Source organism: Gobius niger, assembly GCF_951799975.1.
Source record: "Gobius niger genome assembly, chromosome: 2".
Lineage (NCBI taxonomy): Eukaryota > Metazoa > Chordata > Actinopteri > Gobiiformes > Gobiidae > Gobius > Gobius niger.
In genome coordinates, this window is record NC_136853.1 from 25906770 (window position 1) to 25928760 (window position 21991).

At 39.7% G+C, this 21991-nt stretch overlaps 2 protein-coding genes across 2 annotated transcripts; both read right to left on the bottom strand.

Moving 5' to 3' along the window:
• Positions 1-3377: 3377 nt before the first annotated feature.
• On the bottom strand, positions 3378-5641 carry cox5ba (cytochrome c oxidase subunit 5Ba). The gene is made up of 4 exons (XM_079552307.1): positions 5507-5641; positions 4953-5023; positions 3871-3970; positions 3378-3783 (listed from the first exon to the last, which is right to left on the bottom strand). The coding sequence occupies exons 1-4, from the start codon at positions 5601-5603 to the stop codon at positions 3671-3673; spliced, it is 381 nt and encodes a 126-aa protein (XP_079408433.1). The 5' UTR covers positions 5604-5641; the 3' UTR covers positions 3378-3670.
• A 273-nt stretch (positions 5642-5914) lies between these two features.
• On the bottom strand, positions 5915-13019 carry dbnla (drebrin-like a). The gene is made up of 15 exons (XM_079551829.1): positions 12758-13019; positions 12639-12694; positions 10428-10540; positions 10278-10352; positions 10008-10154; positions 8761-8838; positions 8541-8692; positions 7331-7385; positions 7204-7269; positions 6984-7095; positions 6664-6903; positions 6506-6583; positions 6352-6431; positions 6194-6263; positions 5915-6115 (listed from the first exon to the last, which is right to left on the bottom strand). Exons 1-15 carry the CDS (start codon positions 12838-12840, stop codon positions 5979-5981), a joined length of 1542 nt encoding a protein of 513 aa, XP_079407955.1. The 5' UTR covers positions 12841-13019; the 3' UTR covers positions 5915-5978.
• Between the last annotated feature and the right edge of the window lie 8972 nt (positions 13020-21991).

Sequence of the window (21991 nt, forward strand, 5' to 3'; positions counted from 1 at the left end):
AAAATGTCATCAATAAAAGGCACCCATGTCGTCCATATCAATGACCTGATCAGCTCCTGTGCAAAGGAGATGTCACACCAGATGTGTCTGTTTTTTGTTTCCTGCATTCCAGTGAGTAGCTGCTCCTGTGCTCATGGTGTTGTTGTAAAGGCCACAGGGATCAGTGATATTCAGGGATTTAAGAGAAGTCAATGTTTTTGTTGTCCCTTGGCAACAGCAGCTGGCAGCTTTATTTTATCTTTATTTTTTGAGAGGCCCATATATAATATTCAATTTTACTCAATAGAGCTTATGCGTGTGATGTTAATAATGATTTTGTGAATGAATCTTTGATTTGTCCCTCAATTTGACATTCCATCTTATGCTATTGTTTAATTTATCAATTTATTTGAGGCTACAGATTTATTAAGTAGATTTTCTAACGATATGTTAAATCAATGCAGATATAAGATATATATTTGAAGAAAAATAATCCCCTCTTTCATACCTACACGCATACACATACTCGCCCACACATATTCCATTCACCCTCACACTCAGACTCGCTCGTGCATACAGTAGGTCAGATGTGCACAGCAACCACTGCCTCACTATATTTCAACCTGAAAAGACTCACAGAAACGGAATGACGGTATGAGTGTTTTATTAACGAACATGAATCATTATTGGGGCTCAGACCCCGGCGGAAGGCTGAACCAATGATATGGAATGCATGGCTTTGACGAATGATAGCCATGATCTTCCCCCGAGCCTGGACCCTGGTGGTGGTGGAAGAGACCTGGGTTGGCCACTTGATGAGCAATGACAGATCCCAACAAGATAACAGTTTGAATGTCTGTAGGAATGTCCATAAGATTCAGTGAAGCTCCAAAAAGTGTAAAGTCTCTGTCTGGGTTGATTGTCCTTTCATATACTTTAGGAAAAAAAAGAAAACACACTTAACTAAAACGTCTGTATCAAAGGACAGCCCCAGAGCAGATGCAGCAAAGAGCCTTCATAGAGACACTGACTGATAGAACTTATGGAGCTTAACTTTAGAGAAGTGGAATCGATGAATCATCTTAAACTGAGTCAGTCTGTGTGAACTATTGATTGAGCACGTGTTAATACGGGTGAGAGCAGTGCTCCAGATGCTATTGGGCAAGGCACTTCCATTCTCAGGAGAGCCCTCCTGCCAGTAGAGCAGTGCTCTGATAGTAATGTTTTACTGGAAGACCCAAACCACCGTCGTGAGTTGATCTATACAGATGTTACTTGGAAATTGAAATGTTTTTCATAACTCCATATGAAATCTAAAATTATACCCTGTAGTTTCTTGAAGAAACCCTGTGCAATAAATATTGGTAGGTTTTGGAATAGATACAAATGTTTGGGTAGGGCTATCATCTTAATAGTGTTAGCTCTTCCAATCATTGAGAGCAGTAGAGTCCTCCAGTATTCTATGTTGCATTTTAACTTTTCCACACATTCCACATAATTTAGTTTGAACAAAGACTCTGTATCTCTGGATATTTTCAGACCCAAATATGTAATATTATTTTGTGCAATCTTGAGTGGACAGTTGGACAATATTCTATCCTCACCAAGAAACATTAATTCACTTTTTGTCCAATTGATATTAAAGCCAGAGATCCGTCCAAATGTGGTCCTAGGTTGCTCAGGGTGATAAGGATATCATCAGCGTTTAGTGATGCAAGACATTCACATGGAGCCATGTGTATACCGTGTAAAGAGGGATGATTCTTTATCCCTATTGCAAGAGGCTCAATTGCTAAATTGAACAATAATGAAGACAGACAGTCCCCTTGTCGTATCCCACGGTGCAAATTAAATGGTGCTGAATAAGTGTTTGTTATGACAGAAGATTTTGGAGCTGCATAGATTGTCTTGACCCAATTTATAAAATTTGAACCAAAGTCAAATCTGGAAATCTCTTTTTTTGTGCTTGAATGGTTGATTCAACGTTACACTTTGAAAGGTTGAATATATCTCTGTAAAACACTGTTGATTCAACATTATCTTTTAAATTATTGATCTATTACCTGTAATAAAGCATTGAATCAACATTATTTTTTCAACCTCAACCAAAAGTCAACCATCTTACCCTAAATCAATGTTGAAACAATGATGGGATTTTTTTTCCAAACCATTGTCTAATCTCTTCTTTTTCCAGTGACTGATTCAGTTTCTACTGTTTGCCGTATGTCTCTAAGCGAATCTCAACAAAGCAGTTGATATTTTTGTTTAGTTTAATACATTTTCTTCCCCGTATTCTATTAGCTTGGCTAACGCCAGACTAAAATCACAATATTTATTTGCTGTGCAGTGTTCGAAATTATTCGAGCGCACACAGCAGCATGGTGTTAGCCAGGTTAGTATTCTATCACTCTTTAAGCCAGTTGTCGTCAACTGGTGGGTGACGCCACAGACTCAGGTCCTTTGCCAGCTGATGAAAACGTTTAGTAGGTTGTGTTGTGATGATAGAATTCTATTTCAGATGGAGGTGCCAATACAACTCTACAGGAGATTAACAGTCTTTGAAAGACATTTCCAAAAAGAAAATGTCCAAATGTTTCCCTGATCATTATTTCATCGTGATTAGATTCACAACCCTACCATATTCTAATGGCAGAAAGTCCTTTCTGGCTACTTGAAAAATATTTTAAAATATTTTTACCGCTTTGATACTTTTAAGACGAAATAATTCGATCATATGTGCTGGAATAGATGACTTTGAACTTTGTGACAGTTGTTGTTTCGCCCAGGAGTTAGAGATATTAGCAATAAACTAAGACTAGAACTTTGCATTTTGACAGTTGCCATAGTTATGGCAGGGAATTTTGAGCTGCCATTGGCCTCAATTTTACACTGGCTCTGTAGAATGTTGTGACGTCACAAATTGACCGAGACAGTACCGCTCTTTAGTGTTATTTCCCTCTGGACATTCTCCGACTCAGAACCAAATATTGACCCATTACTCCAACCTTGAAATTACATTCAGTGAAAGTCATTCAAGCAGCTATGCAAGCAGTTAAATCAGCAAAACTGGAAAGTGTAAGTTGCTAATGTTGAAAGTGCGCGACATACATACAAAAAATATATATGTTTAAATTTGTACACACTTTCCTCACTTATTATCCATTAGTTGACCTCTGACTAATTTACAAAACACTTATAAACATACATTAAAAATTCTGTCATAGGATAAAAATATTGATGAGAATTCTGAAAAGAAAATCACTGAGTTCTTAGCAGTACTCTAAAAACAAAAAACAATGTCGTCTCAGTTCTGCTCTAGTTATGCCATCTTGTGGTGAAACCGGCATAAACCTGATGGCAAGTAAAACAAATGCACAAATGAAAACACTCAAAATACATACATTTAAATTTACATTTAATAGGTTCAATGATAGAATATGGACCAAGTACAATGTTGCATGTGTAAACTTCAGATACATGGAATAGTTTAAAAGTTATGCCCCACAGACAATGTTCCCTCTTGACACTAAAAGGAGTAAGTAATGAGGTAAAAGAAAAATGAATGAGGTTTGAAAATCAAGTATTGTAACAGAACAAGCCAAAACCAACTTAAAACGTTCATCTTGTCCGTAGGGAATGAAGAGCAAGACTGTGACATGTGTAGCAGAAGATTAAAAGATGCAAGTATAAGTTAATGGGGGAGCTCATGGGCCACCAGTTTGTAATGGGCTCCACATGAAGGGCAGCGCTGTGGTTCGCCTTCATGAAGCCAGAACCAAATGACTGCGGTGTTGTCTTCATCACCTGCGACGTGTTGAACAAAAACATAAACATTAAAATTGAAAAGCTACGTACTAAGAATCCTAAACAAGACAAGTGGCAAACACTTACAGACACAGCCCACAATCCTCTTGTTGCTGATAGAAGGAACAAGATGAGGGTCAACTCTAGAGCCAGCATAATCTTTTGGCTTCATCATGCTGTAAGGATCCTACAGGAGAGATACTCACTTTAACTTAGATTACACAACTGATAAAACACAAATAGTAATAGAAGATGGACACTGACGCCATACACTATCATATAATAAATATTTCAATTAATTATACATTATCCGTGCCGAAGGGTCACTTTAATCACTTGCGCTCAAATAAGGCTTTAAAAAGGCTCTTTCCCCTGTTCATCCCACGCGACCTATAGTGATGGGCAAAATGAAGCGTGGCTTTGAAGTGTGTCGAGCTAAAGTGGGCGTGCCAAATGAACCAGTGTTTCATGAACCTGTAGATCACATGACCGAAGCCTCGGTTTATGAAAATGATGAATCAGTGGGTTTGTACCAATCTAGTCTTCTCTTTTAACTCCAAACGTGTACACATATTGTATTTCACGGTTTGCACCGGAAAACACGAAAATACTGTTAGTTACTATAACTTACTGTATTACATTGTAATTCATACAAATCAGCAGCAGCAGATGGCAGCATAGAGCGGGGCTTCAGTTTGAACCATTTGCTGACACAGGTGGCTGAAAAGCCTCACTGGTTCAATGAGGCTTAATTTTGCCCATCATTTGCGACCTGAACATGTCCTACCTTTGAGCACCCCTCTCTTGCTCTATCGCTCTCGCCTCTCTCCTATGCATATTTATCCAATCACTGCGCTCTCAGCTCCGTTGTGAGCGTGTATCATGTTAGAATCATTTATATGTCGTGTGAAATGTAAAGTGAAACCACACGTTCCACAGTGATGTAGCTGCGCTTTAGGGAGAGCCCAAAGGTCGCACGCTCAGAGATAGAGCAGTGCTATGTTTGGACTCATAAATTTTTCTTTTTTTGCTGAATCGATTAGGAGTATCGATAAAAGTAGGTTGTAGTATCGCTAAATCGTTATCGATATCCTTCCCTACTTATAGACAAATTTGTTGCCTTAAATTGTATTCCATCTGTACAAAAGACTGCCAAACAAAGGACATACCGTTCCTTCCTCCATGGCCTTCATGATAACCTTCTCAAGTCCAGTGGCTTGGTCCTGATCACTGGGGATTCCTTCAAGAAAAAGAAAAATACTACTTACTACACACTGTCAATAATCACACTTCGTCTAACTGCAAACTGACAACTTAAGACACAACATGAATGAATGTAACATCATAAATTATTTCAGTGATGAATATATTTAAAAAGTTGGAAGATTAAATCAACTTTAAAAAACTGCCTTGACAGATTAGCTAACATTGAGCTAACGTTGAAAGGTGTTACATGAAGACTGGATTAACTTCAACACAAATAGATTATACTCAGTGACATTATTGTGACTATAAACCGTGCAATAAACACACATTTTCTGTTTTTGATATCTAACAATCAGAGACGTTTAACACGAAAGGTAGAAGTTTGACCTCTCCTGGCGGTATGATTACACATAACCACTGTTAGCCACTCAATGCTAGCGCTACCGGCAATCATGGCGCTGACCCTTCACAGCGGCCCATTTCTCCAAAATGTACATAGTTGTGTTTTAGAGTTTACCTCCAGTGGCCATACAGCGGGTCATCGCTGGTACCCGGGCAGATCGGCATGCTGTAGCAGCCCGAACAGCGGAACGGAGCAGTAACCTTGCAGCCATTTCCCCTTCTTCACTGGTGTATAACGACGCACAATTATGACGTGTACAGTGAGGGGAGGGAGGGCATGTGGGGCTGTGTTGCAAAAGCACAAGGTTGTTTTTGATTTACTTTTTCACTATTCGTTGGTTAAGCTATTAATGTTTTAAAAGTAATTTATTTTTAAAGTATTTATTTATGTGTTGAAATACTTTATTGGATTAATTTATTCATTTATTTTTCATTGACTTCTAAATAAACAGGCTTTAATATAGCTTTGAGCAAAAACGATTTATTATACAATTTCTTCATATTATTGTTTTGAAGATCCACAATCAAAATGCATGCACAGGCTGTGAGTATGTGTGTTTTACTGTTATATAATAGATTCTTTGAGGTTATAAAAGTTCCACATAATTAGAGGGGAACATTCCATAGTGTCCATTTGGTCCAAAACCTCTCCACCAGCCTTCGTCAATCATTTCTATCCCTGTTATGACGTCGTCGGGGTCAAAGGTGATTTCTGTGTCATCAGCTGTGGGTCATTACAAAAAATAAATTAATACGATATCAACATGGCACGATTTGCAGTTCATTAGATAGAATAACATACCAGCTTGGTAATCGTAGATAGCTCTTGCACAAACTCCCTGCCCGCTAGTTGCATCATGGTTCTCTTCAGCCTTTTGATGCAATGTGTGGCAATATTCAGATTTTTACTACACAATAAGATATTAAAAGCAACATCTATGTTTCACTGTTGGATCTTACCGGCGCAGTGTACTGCACATTTTCATACAGCTCTTCCTCTGTATGAACTGGCTGCTGTTCTTGATACAAGTCGTGTTGAGCTGTGCACAAAATTGAATAAATGAATGCAATAGAGAGAAACTGGAAGTTAATGATGTTTTTGTAAGCCCTTTCCCTGGGGTACCTTCATCCACATCATCATCAAACTCGTCGGACCACTCTCTTTCCTCATTGTAAGCGGCATCTGTGCTCACTAAATACAAAGATACAAAGCAAAAAAATGTTGTTGGGTAATTTAACCCTGAACAGGGATCTTTTAGGACCATCCCAAACCTGCTGACAGGTCCGGTGACTCTGTGACCACCGGTGGTGTGGGTGAGATATCATGGGCCGGTGAGTAGTCCCGTTCTGGTGAGGGTGGTCTGACATGGGAGACAGGGACCAGGGGACTGGAGGAAGGTGCTGGTTCAGGAGTCAGAGAGATTTGTTGGCCCGGCGAGTGACTGCGCCACGGACGGTATGTAATCTCCGGCTCATTCTTCTTCTGAGAGAAGAACGGAGTGACCAGTTTACCTGAGAAAACAAAAGCATTAACGAATCCATGAAACCAAATGTTAACATTTAATCACCATTATGGTTTATTTCAAATTTACCAGGTGTGGAGACCTCAGGGTTGATAGTGTTGTTGGCTTCGAGGCTCTGCTCTCTCTGCTTAAAGATGTCTCTGGGGTTGAATGCTCTTTGAGAAATTAAGGATTTTGCCTCCTATAACAGAGATATTTTGTTTATTCTTCAATTCATACATTTGTTGTTAAATTAAACAGTATAACAATGCACAGCACATGGAGGTAGGTTCAGCTAGTTCACACTCACATTAGCTTTTTGTACAGATGCTGCACGACTGTTACTCTTCCTATTTTCTTCTTTTGTGTCAAGATTCTAAAAACACACAAATTCCGTTTAAAAAAAATCTTTAAACCAATCACTCTTACGCTCTTACCCTCTGCTGTAGTTCCCTTTCTCTTTCCTCTTGCTCTCTCAACTTCAAATTCATCCTATGAGAAAAGTAAACAAGGGACTGAGACATTTTGTTGACAACTGACAGGTAGACCAGTGTTATACACTAATATGCATGTGCACTGTGCTGCTGTTGGGCTTGGTCCAGGGTTTGTGTAGCTTCAGTGTGTAGTTGTTGCTTTTAGTTGAGGTGGGGGCAGACGAAAGGAAACCTGATCAGACAAGGTGTGAATCGACCTGAAGCTGTACACTTGAAGTTGCACATTCTACACATTGTTGTCCACCTCCAGCCATCCATTTTCTTCCGCTTTATTCAGGGCCGGGTTGCGGGGGCAGCAGTCTCAGCAGAGATGCCCAGACTTCCCGATCCACGCACACATCCTCCAGCTGTTCTGGGGGGACCCCGAGGCGACACCAGGCCAGCTCAGAGACCGCGGGAGGTGTTCCAGGCACCTCCCGCGACCAGGAAGCATCCGGAACAGATGCCCTAGCCACCTCAGCTGGCTCCTTTCGACGTTAAGGAGCAGCAACTCTACTCCGAGCTCCTCCCGGGTAACTGAGCTCCTCACCCGATCTCGAAGGGTGCGCCCAGCCACCCTGCGACCACCTGTGGTATATAAAATTTTCTGGACTTGATTTAGACACACCTGTCTATATATGGTCCCACAGCTGACAGCGCATGTCAGAACAGAAACTAAGTACTAAACCCATGGAGTCAAAGGAATTATAAAGGGTGAGCCAGTTGGGCTAGTGGATGAGTACAAATACCTGGAGGAGGAAAACCGCCTTTGTGCCCAGAGCTATCCAGCTCTTGAACTCTGTACAGAAGTGATGAGCACTGGGCACAAACTACTTGTGCATTTACTTACTTTTAATCCAAAACTCTTAGACTTCAACATATCCCGAAAGACCTAAAATAGCTGTGCAGCAACACTCCCCATCTAACCTGACGGAGCTTGAGAGGATCTGTAGAGAAGAATGTGAAAAATACCCCAAATGCAGGTGTGCCAACCGTGTAGCATCATACCCAAGAAAACTTTGTTTTTGTTATTTTTAATACATTTGCAAACATTTCTAAAAATATGGCTTCACTTTGTCATTGTGTATAGATCCTTTTGTCCATCCCCCACACTGTACTGAATGAGTAAAAATGTTTGTTGATATTGTCAAGTGTGTGTAAAGTGTGTCCGTACTTCTCCTGTTCGATCTGTTGGGCTCTCTCTTTGGCTCTTCTCTCTCTCTCCCTGGACTGCTGCTCCTCCATCCCTCTTCTGTCTCTTTCCAGTTGCTGCTGCTCCAGCTGAGCTCTTTTGATCTCCTCTCTCTTTCGCATTTCCTCGTCTTTCTACGGGTAGAAGTTTTTTTAAATGATCAGTTATTATCCAATTGGGAGATTTTGCAATAGACAATTACCTGCGTTTGGACCCAAAAGTCGTCTTTGTTGATCTGTTGTATTTCCTCGACTGCATTGACCTTGCGATAAACTGAACCCTGTGGCACAGTAAAATATTCCTTTAGTTTTGTGATGTTGATTTTTGTGATCATTTCTTTGAGAGCATGCAAACTCTACACCAAAAGGCCCCAGCCGGGGATTGAACCCGGTGAAAAGCAACTTCACCCGCCAGGCTCAGGCGTTCCAGGCCCCTTGCTCTCGCAGAAGCATCAGGACCCTCGCACAGACTGCGTCAGGGCCGGCATGCACTGCTCGCCTGCAGGCGCCCTGCAGCTGCTCGAGCCCACCTGCTCATCCTAAACACATCTATTGTGACAGTGACACCGTTTCAGAGGTCAAACTGTGAAGTTAATACAGTTTCATGAGTGCCATATTGTGACTGGGTTGCCACAGGCAAATGATAGCACCACAATGACAACTATGTCTGGACTTGTTTTTTTAAACGATAAACGATAAATTTATGATTTTGTTTCTTGGATGAACATGCTCATAAATAGCACATGCATTTCCCATATTGTCTACAAGTTACTTACCACATTGCACGTTTCATTTGTAAAATGTAAGAAAACATTAGAATGATGCATGTGTTTTCTCTGAGGCAAGGGGTTATGCAGATTCTATATATATTTCAATCTAAATAGAAATGGAACCTCAACTAAATGGGCAAATCAAAAAGGTTGCGTTCAGTTTTCTAATACAATTTTTGTAAGAAGTCTCCCAAAACTTTGAGACGGTTTTTGTTTCATGTAGATTCTACCAGTAATGACAGATATATTAGCCAAAAACTAAATAAATAAATAAATAAATTGCAGTTTGACCGTTACCATAGTTACTGCCATGGATTTTTCAGTTTCCCTCCACCATTAAAACATGAGTTAGAACGTCAAATTGAGGGACAGAAAACAATATAATTGTGATTTTGATAATTTTTATCTGACATCACACGCATAAGCTCTATGATACCCCTTTGTAATTTTGGGTTGGCTCTTGTGTGCCATTGTGTGTGTCTGAGCAATAAAATGACCATTATTCAATGGATTAAATATAGCCTCTTCTCTTGGCTTCCAGATTGCAAAAATCTTTGGATTCAGCCAGTGATGGTGGTGAAAGTGAAACACTACAAATTATAATATTCAAAATTGTGTAATTGAAGTCCCCACGCTGGGTTAGACATTTGCAGTGTAAGAGCATGTGGCAGTCTGCTCACCACATTCCTTCGGGGTACATCTACATATGCCCCCTGTTTATGTTTGTGAAAGTTGAAGCTGGCACCAGACGCTTTGGCCACTTTGTCCAGGATGACCTTTGGCTCCACATCATCTTCATCACGAGCATTGATAGTCACGTGGGCTCCCTGGAATCACATAAAGGTTGTGTGAGTAAATCTGTAGTCATAATCAGTTTGGAAACGGAAAAACATTCACTTTTTCAAATTATGATGTCACAAAAGTATAAGTAGAACAGTTTTTAGACCCACCTTAAGGAAGCTGGCCATGGATGACAAGTGATTTGCGCATAATCCTTTTCGTGAACTGTTCACCCCTTCACCTGTCTACACACACATGCTCTCACTGAGTACGTGAAATATGTTTCTTATGTTGATGTCTGCGTGACATTGCTGTCTTACCCAGTTTATGAGGACATACTTGGGCAGACCAGAGTTGGGATCCTCGACTCTACAAAAGGCGTACATGACCTTACCGCTGTTGAACTCTTCTACCATCTCCTCCAGACCTCCATCTGTGCACAAAATTCTGACTTTACCACTGGAGCATTTGCATTCATTTCACATCAGTTTCATATTGAGTCAAAGGGCAGGTCAAGGTTCTATGACAGAAATTGTCTTTAGTTTGGAAGTCAAAATGCTGATGTTTTGACCTAGTTTGTGGTGCAGTGGGGGAAGAAAGTATCAAATTGTTAAAGTAAAAGTAAAAGTACAGGTAAAAGAACAAAGCATTTACCTATTTAGGGCTGCAACTAACTGGTAATCGATTAATCTACAGATTTTTTTTTATGATTAATTGGTTAATCACTTGGCTGTGAATGGTGTATGAAAATTTTATTTTTCAATTTTTTTCATCACTTAAGGCTAAAATGGCACCGCTTGAGGACGTGTTGATGAAGTAAATCTAAAGTGAATGTTTGTTGGAGGCTTTTGGTGCTAATTCTGCTTCTGATTGGTTGATTGGATATTTATGACATTTTTAACACTACATGCCCTAACTTTACAAACAAAGTAGGTTTTCATCAAAAATACAACATTTTCATGTCGTTTTTGAGTCTGTGTGAACCAGAAAACGATGAATCAATTTCTAAAATAGTTGTCGACTCTTTCAATAATCGATTAGTTGTCGATTAATAGATTCACTGTTTCAGCTCTATACCTATTAAAAGTATCAAAAGAAATCTCTATATAAATAAAGGTATACAAGTCTAAACACTTTCAAATTTAAGTACAAAGTGTAATATTTTAGTGAAGAAATATGCTCTTATTAAGCAGAAGAGAAAGTAAATAAGTAAGTGCTTTATTTGTCATTGTACAACCGTTACAACCGCACAATGGTGTTCAGGTGTTCAGGTGTTGGTCCCGGGCCAACCTGTGCCAACCTGACCAGCATGTTTTTGGAGGTAGGAGAAACCGGAGCACCCGGAAGAAACCTGGCTGGCTGCCTAAAGTGCTCCTCTGCTCTGAATCGGTGCAGCTCCCCCTGAGTTTGTCCCTGTTTCAGAGCGTGGTGTCCTGCACTGGTCAACTCCTCCACCTCCTCTTTCATCTTCCTCCTGCACAGCTCGCTCCGCTTCACAACAGTCTTTCACCATCTTCTGGGATGAGCTTAGCAGTTAATCAGTTTTATTCTCCAGTGAACATCCATTAGCCAGAACAATAGTCAGGACAGAAGGCATGTGTGGCTTAGCTGCGAGTCTTGCCCGGATACCCCCTCATTTGTTCCTTCTTTGTTTCCTTTAGAGCCTCTTGTGACGCCTCTACTGTGCTGCAGGTGTGGGGGGATCTTGGTGCCTCTTCAGTGTTTCAGAGAAAGAAATGTGTAGGTCTCAAATGTCTTAAGCTCATAAACTAGCTGTTTACGTTTACAAAGCTGCTTTCTTCAAGACCATTATGGACTCTTTGCAGTAAAAATAACCCGCCGAACCCCACAAAAACACGGCAGAGATATTCAAAAGTATTCAGTAAAACAATGTGGAACAGAAACCACAAATGCAGTTCGCAGAAAAAGGCAAAACACGCAGCTGTACCGAGAAAGGGAGGTTGCTGCTTGTTTACACGTCGCCATATCTGCAGCTGGTGTTTCATTTTGTGTCTTTATTAGTGATATTTCTGACCAGAATTACTTCACTGCACCCTTAGATTCACCCACTGATGTTCCAAAGAGACATCAGCAAAAAAAACATTTTAAACGGCAATTCAAAGTACTATTACTTTAATCTACTTCCAAAATTGAGTGAAAGGTACAGATCCAGATTCTATCATGTAGTGAAGTAAAAGTATTAATCATAAAATTCACTTAAGTAAATTACAAATACCCCAAATTATGCCGTACTTGCACTTGCACTCAATCATTTTCTTACATGTTACTTTTACCTCTGACTATGACTCTGTAAATACTGGCCTGAAGTTCAAAGTCTTGCCTGCCTGCTTAAAAAGTGATAATTAAATTATTAAATTGCAAAGGCTCAAAGATAGTATTAATATTATAAATGTGTGAACCTAATGGTAAAGAGAGAAAAACGCATCTAAATTCACATAAATAGGCACCGCCCTTCGTCTGAAATTCTAAATCTAGAACCAACAAATTGTACTACAGTGGTTAAGCCTTACCTCCCTTTTCTGCAAGCCGTATATCTTCACTATTTCCTTCATAGGTAAAGAGTGCCCTGTGGACAAGAATCATTCGAGTTATTTTAAAAGTTTAGGTTTCATCAAATAAAGGCACTCACCAGTTTGTCCCAGTCTTCCCATCCAGCACGTCTTTATAAGCTGCCATGAGCTCAATGCCATTCTTACTCAAATTAACAGCCATACTGACCGAGCTGACCAACTTTCTTCATCAACAGTTTAAAAAAAACAAGCAGTGGTCACAAGGGGCGAGTTGCCTTAATCCTCAACAAGTGAAAGGTGGTCAAAAAGCCTTTCTAACCAATATTATATCTGTCAATCTGCTTCTACATGTAGCCTATGTGTCGGAGCAGTCAGGGCAGAAATCCTAAACCTGATGAACAGCATTCTTCGCCTTGTTACTCAGCACTGGGCTAGACTCCATTCATTCGAGGAGGATGGTCATGTGGATGAGGGAGAGTGATCGTTATAGCCTCATTTCAGACTGTTCCTCTGGCAGTAAGTTTAAGCAGGCTGAATGAAATAGAAAATGTATTGCATGACTTTGAATTAGAACTGTATCCTTGTAAGAAGCAAGGGCGACCTCTACTGGCGAGTAGGCCGATAATGAACAGACACTAAAGAAACATTCGGTAACTGCTGTCATCTTTACAGTAAAGCTTTTGATTAACACGAATCATTGTCACCATTTAGCTGCACTGCGCTTTCCACGTAGATCTTTGTCCAATGCTTTATTTTTTATGTATTTTTTTTATTTAAAGGGACTATACAGAGTTTAAAAATGTTAAATTGTTATGTTATTTTCAGTCCCCATGTTCCAGCCATGTCCTAATGTGTAGAATGAGCCCAGACCAGAGCCACAACTGCCTCGAAAATCCTGCACTGTCACTCAAAAACGTGTAACTTCGGGTCCGAATTGCCGTCATGCACGAGCTTAATATAGAAGGTGCAGTTACGCATAAGTCCTGAGGTGGCAGTAGTGAGTATAAAATGACCAACTTTTATTTAGTCTTTTTAAGCTTTTTGTTGATAGTTTTCACCTTTCTGAAATAAATAAATACGCCTTTTAGGACTCGAGTGGAAAGTACAAGTAAAAATTATAGGTACTTTTCACTTTTACGTCAATTTTATGATATTTTAGAGCCTGTATCTGTATTTTCTACTCCACCGCATTTATAAATTGGGTTAAAGGTAAACATATTTTATTTTCAAAGTGACCTCTCCAAGTGGTCCTTTAGACCTGGTTTAGTTCCTGCTTTTTGTCCCAAGTTAGTGGTTTACTCGTTTAGACCTGGTTTGATTAAAATGATTTAAAAAAGGTCCTGCACATTAAACTCTTAAATACTTTTACTTTTTACTTAAAAAGTACATTTTACAATATACTTTTATACTTTTACTTAAAGTCACACCGTTTAAGATTTCACCCAATAAACAACATTTAAATACAAACATTTATTTTATGATAGATATTTTCACCATTGAAAAATACCTCAAACTAACATGTGCTTTTGCTGTGACCGGCTCACCTCTGCTAAAACATGACTTTACCGGGAGTGGGTACGTCTTCAACTCGTCTCTATGGAGATGCCGACTAAAGTCAGTAGGATTGAGAGTTAAACAGGTCCTCATCCAGATCCATTCTTTGATTATCCGCTGCAAAAATAGTATTTTCTGTGTCAAGCTGGTCACTGAGAGCATGTTTTTTGTTGATGGTAACAGTAAAGTCCAAAATGTTACGCAGTGTACCTTTAAGGAAAAATCTGATACTTTTACTTAAGTACAATTTTGGTCCTGTATCTGCACTTTTACTGAAGTAAGAATATTGAGTACTTCTTCCACCACGGATTATTTTAAATGTAGCTTTGGAAAAAATATAGTGATAAATTAATTGTAAAAAGCGCGTGTAGCCGCCAGGTGGAGACAAATAACTTTTTCGACAGACAGCGTGACAAAAGGCCTGCCCTACTCCGCGATTGTCATTCAATAAGCCAATTAGTTGTCCACCTCGTTTGGATACAATTGCTTTGAAATTCTTTAGTCGGGGGTTAGTCCTTGTTTTAGATCTTCATCATAATAATAGAGAGTTAAGCAGAGTGGCAGTGGTTCTGATGGGATGACAGGGCATCATTCCTTCATATTCACAGATTGCCTATTCATTTGCACTGCGGCTCTAAAGGTGAAATGTGTTAGAATTTCTGCTCTGAACATCCTCCTTGTGTCTGTGTTTCTCATGTGATGTATGAATATAAAAGTCACCACTGTGCTTTTACTTAACCCAACAGACACACAACTAAAGTTCATTTTCCAGATATGGTCTTCAAAGAATTCATACATTTCAGTCAGTTGTTTAAGAAGGAAACACAAGAGGTGGGGCCGATGAGAAACAACAATAGAAAAGTGCATTTGTCACATCCGGTCGTTCAGTGTCATCATACTGTCTTTTATGTAAGCAGTATATTCTCTGTTCACTTTGGTTTGATGTTGATTGTTGGTTTGCAGCTTTGCCAATGACTACATTTTTGTAGACTTTTTGATGACCATTCTGTCTGCGTTGCAGCTCGAGACATGGATTTCAGCAGAAAATGTTCTTTTGAAGACAAGATGAGAGATAAGATAATCCTTTATTGATTTCACAAATTCACTTGTTGCATTCGGCACTTAATAAGATCACTCAGAGTGTTGCAAAATAGACAGGAAATGTGCAAACAGAGGGGGTATTATGCTTTTTTCAATCACATAGCACCAGTCTATATCACACTACAATGATGACGAAACCTTCTGTTGGTCTGTAAATGCAGTAAATTAGAAAAACAGCCTTGTATAAAATTGCTCTCTCAAAATGGCTGTAGTGAATGTCTTGAAATAGGCCTCTGTCTCTTTAAGAACCTCTGACCCTTTCCGACACGCCCCCTCCACACGCTGTCTGTGGCATCAGTGGGGAGGGGGTTCTGCTGATGAGCAGTGGTTGGTTACTCGGCTGGTGACGAAAGCTCGGAGGCGTCTCCAGGAGGTGGGGGCGTTCCTAGGAGGACTCAGGAAAACCTGTCCCTAAAATGGCTGCCATCAGAGTTTCTACAGATTACACAAAAATACGTGAATGTGCCAAGGCAACACTTCAGGCATGTTTTAATGAGGGAATGACATGATAACATGTTGTAAAGCTTGAAAAAGTCGATTTTGCATAATACACCCCCTTTAAATAGTAAAAAGGAAGTATCTTATGTACAATGAGTAGGAGCAAAAATCTGAAGGGGGCAGAAATATAAACAATAGGAAATAAAAGTAAAATAATACAATACGATTAGAATAGACCATAGAAAGTAGATATCAAGGTCAGCATTGGCAGTGCAAAGCTACAATCATATACAGGTTGTCAATAAGTGACACTAATACAGAGAATATTGCACGTAGTTTTGCATAAGGGTTATTGCACATGTTACTTTACAGTCTTGTCTAACAGTCTGACAGCAGTGGGGATGAAGGCCCTGCGAGGGTTTCTCAGTCTGCCACTGAAAGAGCTGCTCAGAGCTTTGGGACTGTACAAATTTAGCCAAAGAACCTCGGGTTTTTGTTGTATCTGTCTCAAGTCTTTGATATTGTAGATATGCATTTTGCACTAACCCTCATGTACAAACATTTACAAACTTATAAATGGCTAATTAAATCATCACCATACATTACTATTTTCTTTTACTTCTTTTTGCAAACATCTTTGATCTTTGAAAAAAGACCAAAAAAATAGACAGAAGAACTGCTAATACAGTCAAACCAATCTTGGTCCTCAACACGTCCAAGACGCTAATTTATCTGTAGTCTGTTTATCTACAGATAAACAGTCTGTTCATCACTATTCACATGGTGTCTCCTGTCCCACTCCCCCTCGGGAGTGCCCGTCTAGATCGAACGGAGGAACCTGGGTGAACGGAGGAACCCTGCATTCTGGAATCTGAGGACTGGACGGTCTGTGATCTTGGCCCGTCTGCTGAGGGATCCTTCGGCCCTGGGTCTCTATAGCCTGTCCGTCCATGGGATGGATCTCTCCTTCTGTGGTTTTCCCCAAGGTTTCTCTTTTCTCCTGCCGGGTTTTGAGTTTTTCCTTGCTGTGCTGGAGAGTCTAAGGATGGGGGACGCCCACGCCGCTCGTCGCTACCTCCTTTTGGACATTATATTTGCCATTATATTTACCTGAACTTTTAATTGTCATATTTATTTCTCTGTTTTATTGCCTTAATGTTTGGTGCAGCCCTGTGAGGCGACTTCTGTTGTGATATTGGGCTATACAAAACCATTAAACTTGAAACTTGAAACTCAAACACCACCAAAGCCCTGCCTCCACTGTTTATCATTTAGAAAATATACTTTGTTTGTGCTTTTTGGTTCGACTTCCTCTTTTTTTAAGCTTACATAATGAAACTGGCATGTAGAGGATTATTGAATGTTCTAAATCTATATGTATAAAAGAAGTAGAAAAAATATGAATGCAAGGTGTTTGTACTGTTTTTAGGCGTGTACATGAGGGTCACGAATGATGACACAAGCAAAATTTGAAGATGACACATGGCATGTTTTAAAAAACAATTACCAAAATGGTAATGCTTTTTCCCTTTACATGTATATGTATATTGACATTAATACCTGAAGTGGATTGTTTGTTGAGAAAGTTAAAAGCTGTCTTCCTTCTGTTGTCTTTTTTCTTCTGCCACCAAAACAATTAAGATGCTACAATTGCAAATATTACAACAGTTGGACTTATGGGGGTCACATGATTTATTTTAATGCATGTGGTGAACTCAAACCAATGACAAAGCAGGGCTGAACTTGATCTAGTAAAATTTAAAAAAAAACAAAAAAAAAACTTATTGAGTGGGGGAACAGAAAGCTTCAAAAATGTGGTTAAAAATCATGTTCTATTAGAGTCTGTCTGCGCTCCAAGTGTTAATTTCCCAGCCCCACTATCTTGTTTACAGCTATTTAATTACTCTGTGTTTTGGCCCCGTGGAGCACACAAAAACAAGACACAGTTAGGTGGGCCAGCTGATGATGATCCTATTAGTAAATGAATGGGTGATTGATGGACTCAAGCTCAAGAGCAAATTACCCCTTGGGGCCAAACTCCCTCACCTCCCTCACCTCCCCCTCCGCGGCTATTCACTCTGAGTCACGCCCTCCCCTCTCCGGCTTATCTGCCTCTGCTGTCACAGGTATCATTAACATTTCCCTTCACACTCTGGCCTCCCTGCCACTCAGAAGATAGCTCAAGAGATTTACACATTTGCACACACACACACACACACACACGCACGCACGCACACGCACACACACACACACACACACACACACACACAACTTGTTTCACATTCCAGCTCTCCTGCAATTGCAGAGAAGAGTTTCTGCGATTGTCTTTGTGAGTGGCGGACATTTTGGGAATGCTCCAGGTGCACAGAGAGGCTCTATAAGGCAGCAGCTGTCCTAAAGCAGTAACCTTTCCACTACAGCTGTCCATGACATCACTGCAGAGACATTTACAGTAACATAGAAGAAAGTCAGGGTTTGGCTTTTAACATGTGAGGAGGAGGGACTGTAATCAACTATGTGAAGAAGGAAAAGAAAACAGTAAATATGCAGATTAAATATTAGAATATTTAAATGATCTATATAAATGATTCACATCTTTCTTTATATCTTCTAAAGGGGGTCTGATTTATTGTGTTGCAGCAGACTAAGATGAGAATTAGCCCATCTGCCTTGATATTAAATTCTATACTGTACTGTCAAGACTTTAATTTTCTACAGGACTAATTAAAGGGATATTTCAGGATTTTTTTTACATAGGGCCTCATTTCCTAGTTATCCAGAGTATTGCTGATTTCTGGAGATATTTTTTTATTTTTGTAATTCATGCAGTCCTTATATTTGAAGAGATACGTGGCGCTAGGCTAGTGCATTTCTATGGTAACAGCTAGCCTGCATTAAAAACAGTCTGACACACTCCACAGTGCACCTGAGGCAAATCACTTATTATGCCAGACTGATGATATAAATGGCTGTGTTGAAATAACTTATATTTGAGCAGCATCAGCTTCGTGGTTGTATAAACTATTCAGTGGCGGATGATCTGCTAGAAAATAGTCCCTAAAAATGCAATCATTCATGTGATGCAAGGTCTATTATTCTATCGACACAGACATTTATATCGTTAGTCTGGCGTTATAAGTGATTTGCCTCAGGTGCACTGTGGAGTGAGTCAGACTGTTTTTTAATGCAGGCTAGCTGATACTGTAGAAATGTGCTACCCTTGCACTAGCCTAGCACCGCGAAACTCTTCAAATATAAGAACTGCATGAATTACAATAAAACATCTCCAGAAATCAGCAACACTCTGGATAACTAGGAAATGAGGCCCTATGTCAAAAATCCTGAAATATCCCTTTAAACTTACAAATGTTTTCTGTTGAATTATGTTGACTATCCTCATATTGTAATTTTACAGACAAACCACTTGGAATTGCTGGATTAGTTGGTGTGTAACTCTTTGTGGGGTGCAATGGTTCATTCACTTCCCTCTATTTCATAACATTTCAACCTTTTCATATGCTTGCTTCACATCTGCCTTTTCAATATTCTTCAATTAGGGCTGTCATGATAATTACTATATTGACTTATCGTTACAGATAAACAATATATATTTTTGGCCTCGATATTTATCGTCTGCACATTTATAAGCATTTCCCCCAGATTTTTAACTGAAGCAAATTGAGTTATATTCTCTTTCATGTTTATTGCAGCTTGTGTGGTGTTTTAGGATATGCTTATGCCTTTAGAACAAAGTTTTTCTGTCATTTTGAGCGTTGAGTTGACAGTATCCAGTATCGTTCGAGTCAATAATATCATCTATCGCGATACTTTCCGCCTCAATATATCGAACTTCAAATTTGTTATCGTGACAGGCCTATCTTCAGTTTATCTAACACATAAAATACCACATACTTTGCATCACATGACCACAAAGCCGGCTGTTCGTGTAGAATGAATGAGTGAATGCGTTTTTCTCATTTGTGTGTCAAAACATACATGCAGTACCATAGGCCTTCACTTAATGCTAACACTTGCATCTCAATTGTGGCCCCTGTAGAGAGCAGTCTGGTGGTAATGTGGATCTACTGTCCCACAGCCCCCCTCGATGTGTTCTCTTCTTCTTCTCTTGTTAATGTGCCTTTGTTCATTACCTTTCCACTCCTACCTGACTCTGTAAGGTTTATCTGCCCGCATATGCATGACTTTTCAGGTATTCGGGGAAAAAAATCATTAAATTGTATTATTATCACACCCGAAGTTTTATCCATATTTTTTTTATCCATATTACACTGCACTTGTTTGAGGTACATTGTTGACCTCTGCATTGTAAAATCATATTTACATTCATACAATCCAGTTGGCTTTTCAGGAAACAAAACAGGAATTTCATCTATACCAACAGGCTCATATCGCCACTCTCCCATGAACATGCCCTAGACACTTATGCAGTGGAGGGCAGATTGAAGAGCTGCAGTTTCACAGTATGATGAGGTGACACCCCTGCGCTTCTTCACTCTTCCCAATTCCAACATAGCTCCAGGCAAAATGAGCTGCACTCACTGGCCATGAGCCAAAGACTGGAGCTCAGTGTAATCCCCTCAGCGCTGATATGCCCAGCTGCTGTGTGACTCTGTAGTGTTTGTCAGGGCTGCTCACTGGAGTTGTTAGTGTCTCACCAGCACTTTTTCCACACTTTGCAGTTCCATCAAAAATTCAAGGCTCCATAGCCCTCACTAGTTACTGTATATAATGCTAATAACATTTGTGTCAAGTGTGCACACAGAACTAACTGAGATAGATTAAGTCTAAACACGCAGAGTTTGGACCTTTAATAATAATAATACATATTAATACATTATATTTGTAAGCCGCCTTTCTAGACACTCACAGTCACCTTTCATCAAGAAAGTCCTGTACACATTCATTTAAAGTGAAGACGGAAACCTCTTTTCCTGTCTGTTATATTGTATATGAAACTGGAGTGAGTGAAGTGAAGTGAAGGCCTAACCCTGAATCAGACGTGTTTTCTGTAAGTTTGTTTGTTCAGTCACAGTATGATTTTTGTCTAATTTAAAAGATGGGAAGCTGAGTCTCCCCAGTGGCCTGAACTCAAGTTTTGCTATGCACAGAATATTTGTGTTGTTACACTAAACAGGAGGGTCCTTGGGTCTTGTCCCAATAAATATTTAAAGGAAAAGGAAATAACAATATTTGTAATACTTTTCGTGTATGTTAACATGTTTACATGTTACAATGTTACATGTTACATGTTACAATTTTAACACATGTGTTACATGTGTTAAAATTGTCAGTGGGGCCATGGATATACTGGGGTATACCTGATTTAGCTCCTTGGACCCTGCCTATCCCCACTTTACATGTTAATAGGACAAAATACATTATTGAAGAAAAGCATATAGCTAACAGTGCTATTTTGTTATTTTCTTTTTAAAAAAAAGGAAAAAAAAAAGGCTATTGGCTAGGCTAGGAAAGGCTAGAAAGAAAACTGACTGGCCTACACATCTAGCCTTATGATACTATACTTAATGATTTTGTTTTGTTTTGGAGATTTATTCAGAAATATTGAATTTAAACAGTAATACACACATTGTTTGTGCATAATATCATTATTGGGTTACTACTGTAACTCAGTGTTAAACTTTCTTCAAAAGTGACAAAAGTAGCAAAGCCATACTAAGACTGGATGCGTGTGTTTGGTGCCCGGACCATCTTTTTGTTATAGCCTAAGTTCAACAATACATTCTAATGTATAATCATGCAATGATAGACATACCACATGTTTCCTTGTATGGTTGTTACAGCCGGTCACAGCTCTGACCTGTGACTGGCCCTTATTGTGCTCCAACTGCAGCAGTCATGTGAGATTGATCTTATTACTGCTGTGTGGCAACGTGTTACTACTAGTCATACTCAAGTTGACTCTGTGTCCCCTATCTAACCAAGTCTAAATCCAAACACGGGGCAGTTTATTTAGATGAATGAGAGGAGCACCTCAGATACAGAGCTGTCAGGGTATTAGAAGTTCACGTTTTAAAATAATCTTTTCCTCACAGATTGGGAAAGTCGTTCTTTTTCCTATGCACACCCCTCCCTCCTGCCCTTTGTGTCTCTGTCAGAAAGGAACCTGTTGTGCCTGTTTTTGGATCAGTGTAATTGTGGCTGGTGTTGTGAAAGTGCGCTGTGCAACTGTTCCTGGATCAGTAAAGACTCTGCTCCCTCTGCCCCTCCGCGCTCAGCCC

What these genes read in the sequence shown, in the direction of transcription:
- cox5ba (XM_079552307.1), bottom strand. Translation starts at nt 5,603, where the DNA reads ATGGCTGCAAGGTTACTGCTCCGTTCCGCTGTTCGGGCTGCTACAGCA. An exon ending in CCGCTGTATGGCCACTGGAG is followed by an intron (nt 5,024 to 5,506) that starts GTAAACTCTAAA and finishes TTTTTCTTGAAG; the next exon opens with GAATCCCCAGTGATCAGGAC. An exon ending in AGGCCATGGAGGAAGGAACG is followed by an intron (nt 3,971 to 4,952) that starts GTATGTCCTTTG and finishes TCTCTCCTGTAG; the next exon opens with GATCCTTACAGCATGATGAA.
- dbnla (XM_079551829.1), bottom strand. Translation starts at nt 12,840, where the DNA reads ATGGCTGTTAATTTGAGTAAGAATGGCATTGAGCTCATGGCAGCTTAT. An exon ending in CAACAGATCGAACAGGAGAA is followed by an intron (nt 7,386 to 8,540) that starts GTACGGACACAC and finishes CTTTTCTCATAG; the next exon opens with GATGAATTTGAAGTTGAGAG. An exon ending in ATGTGCAGTACACTGCGCCG is followed by an intron (nt 6,264 to 6,351) that starts GTAAGATCCAAC and finishes TTGCATCAAAAG; the next exon opens with GCTGAAGAGAACCATGATGC.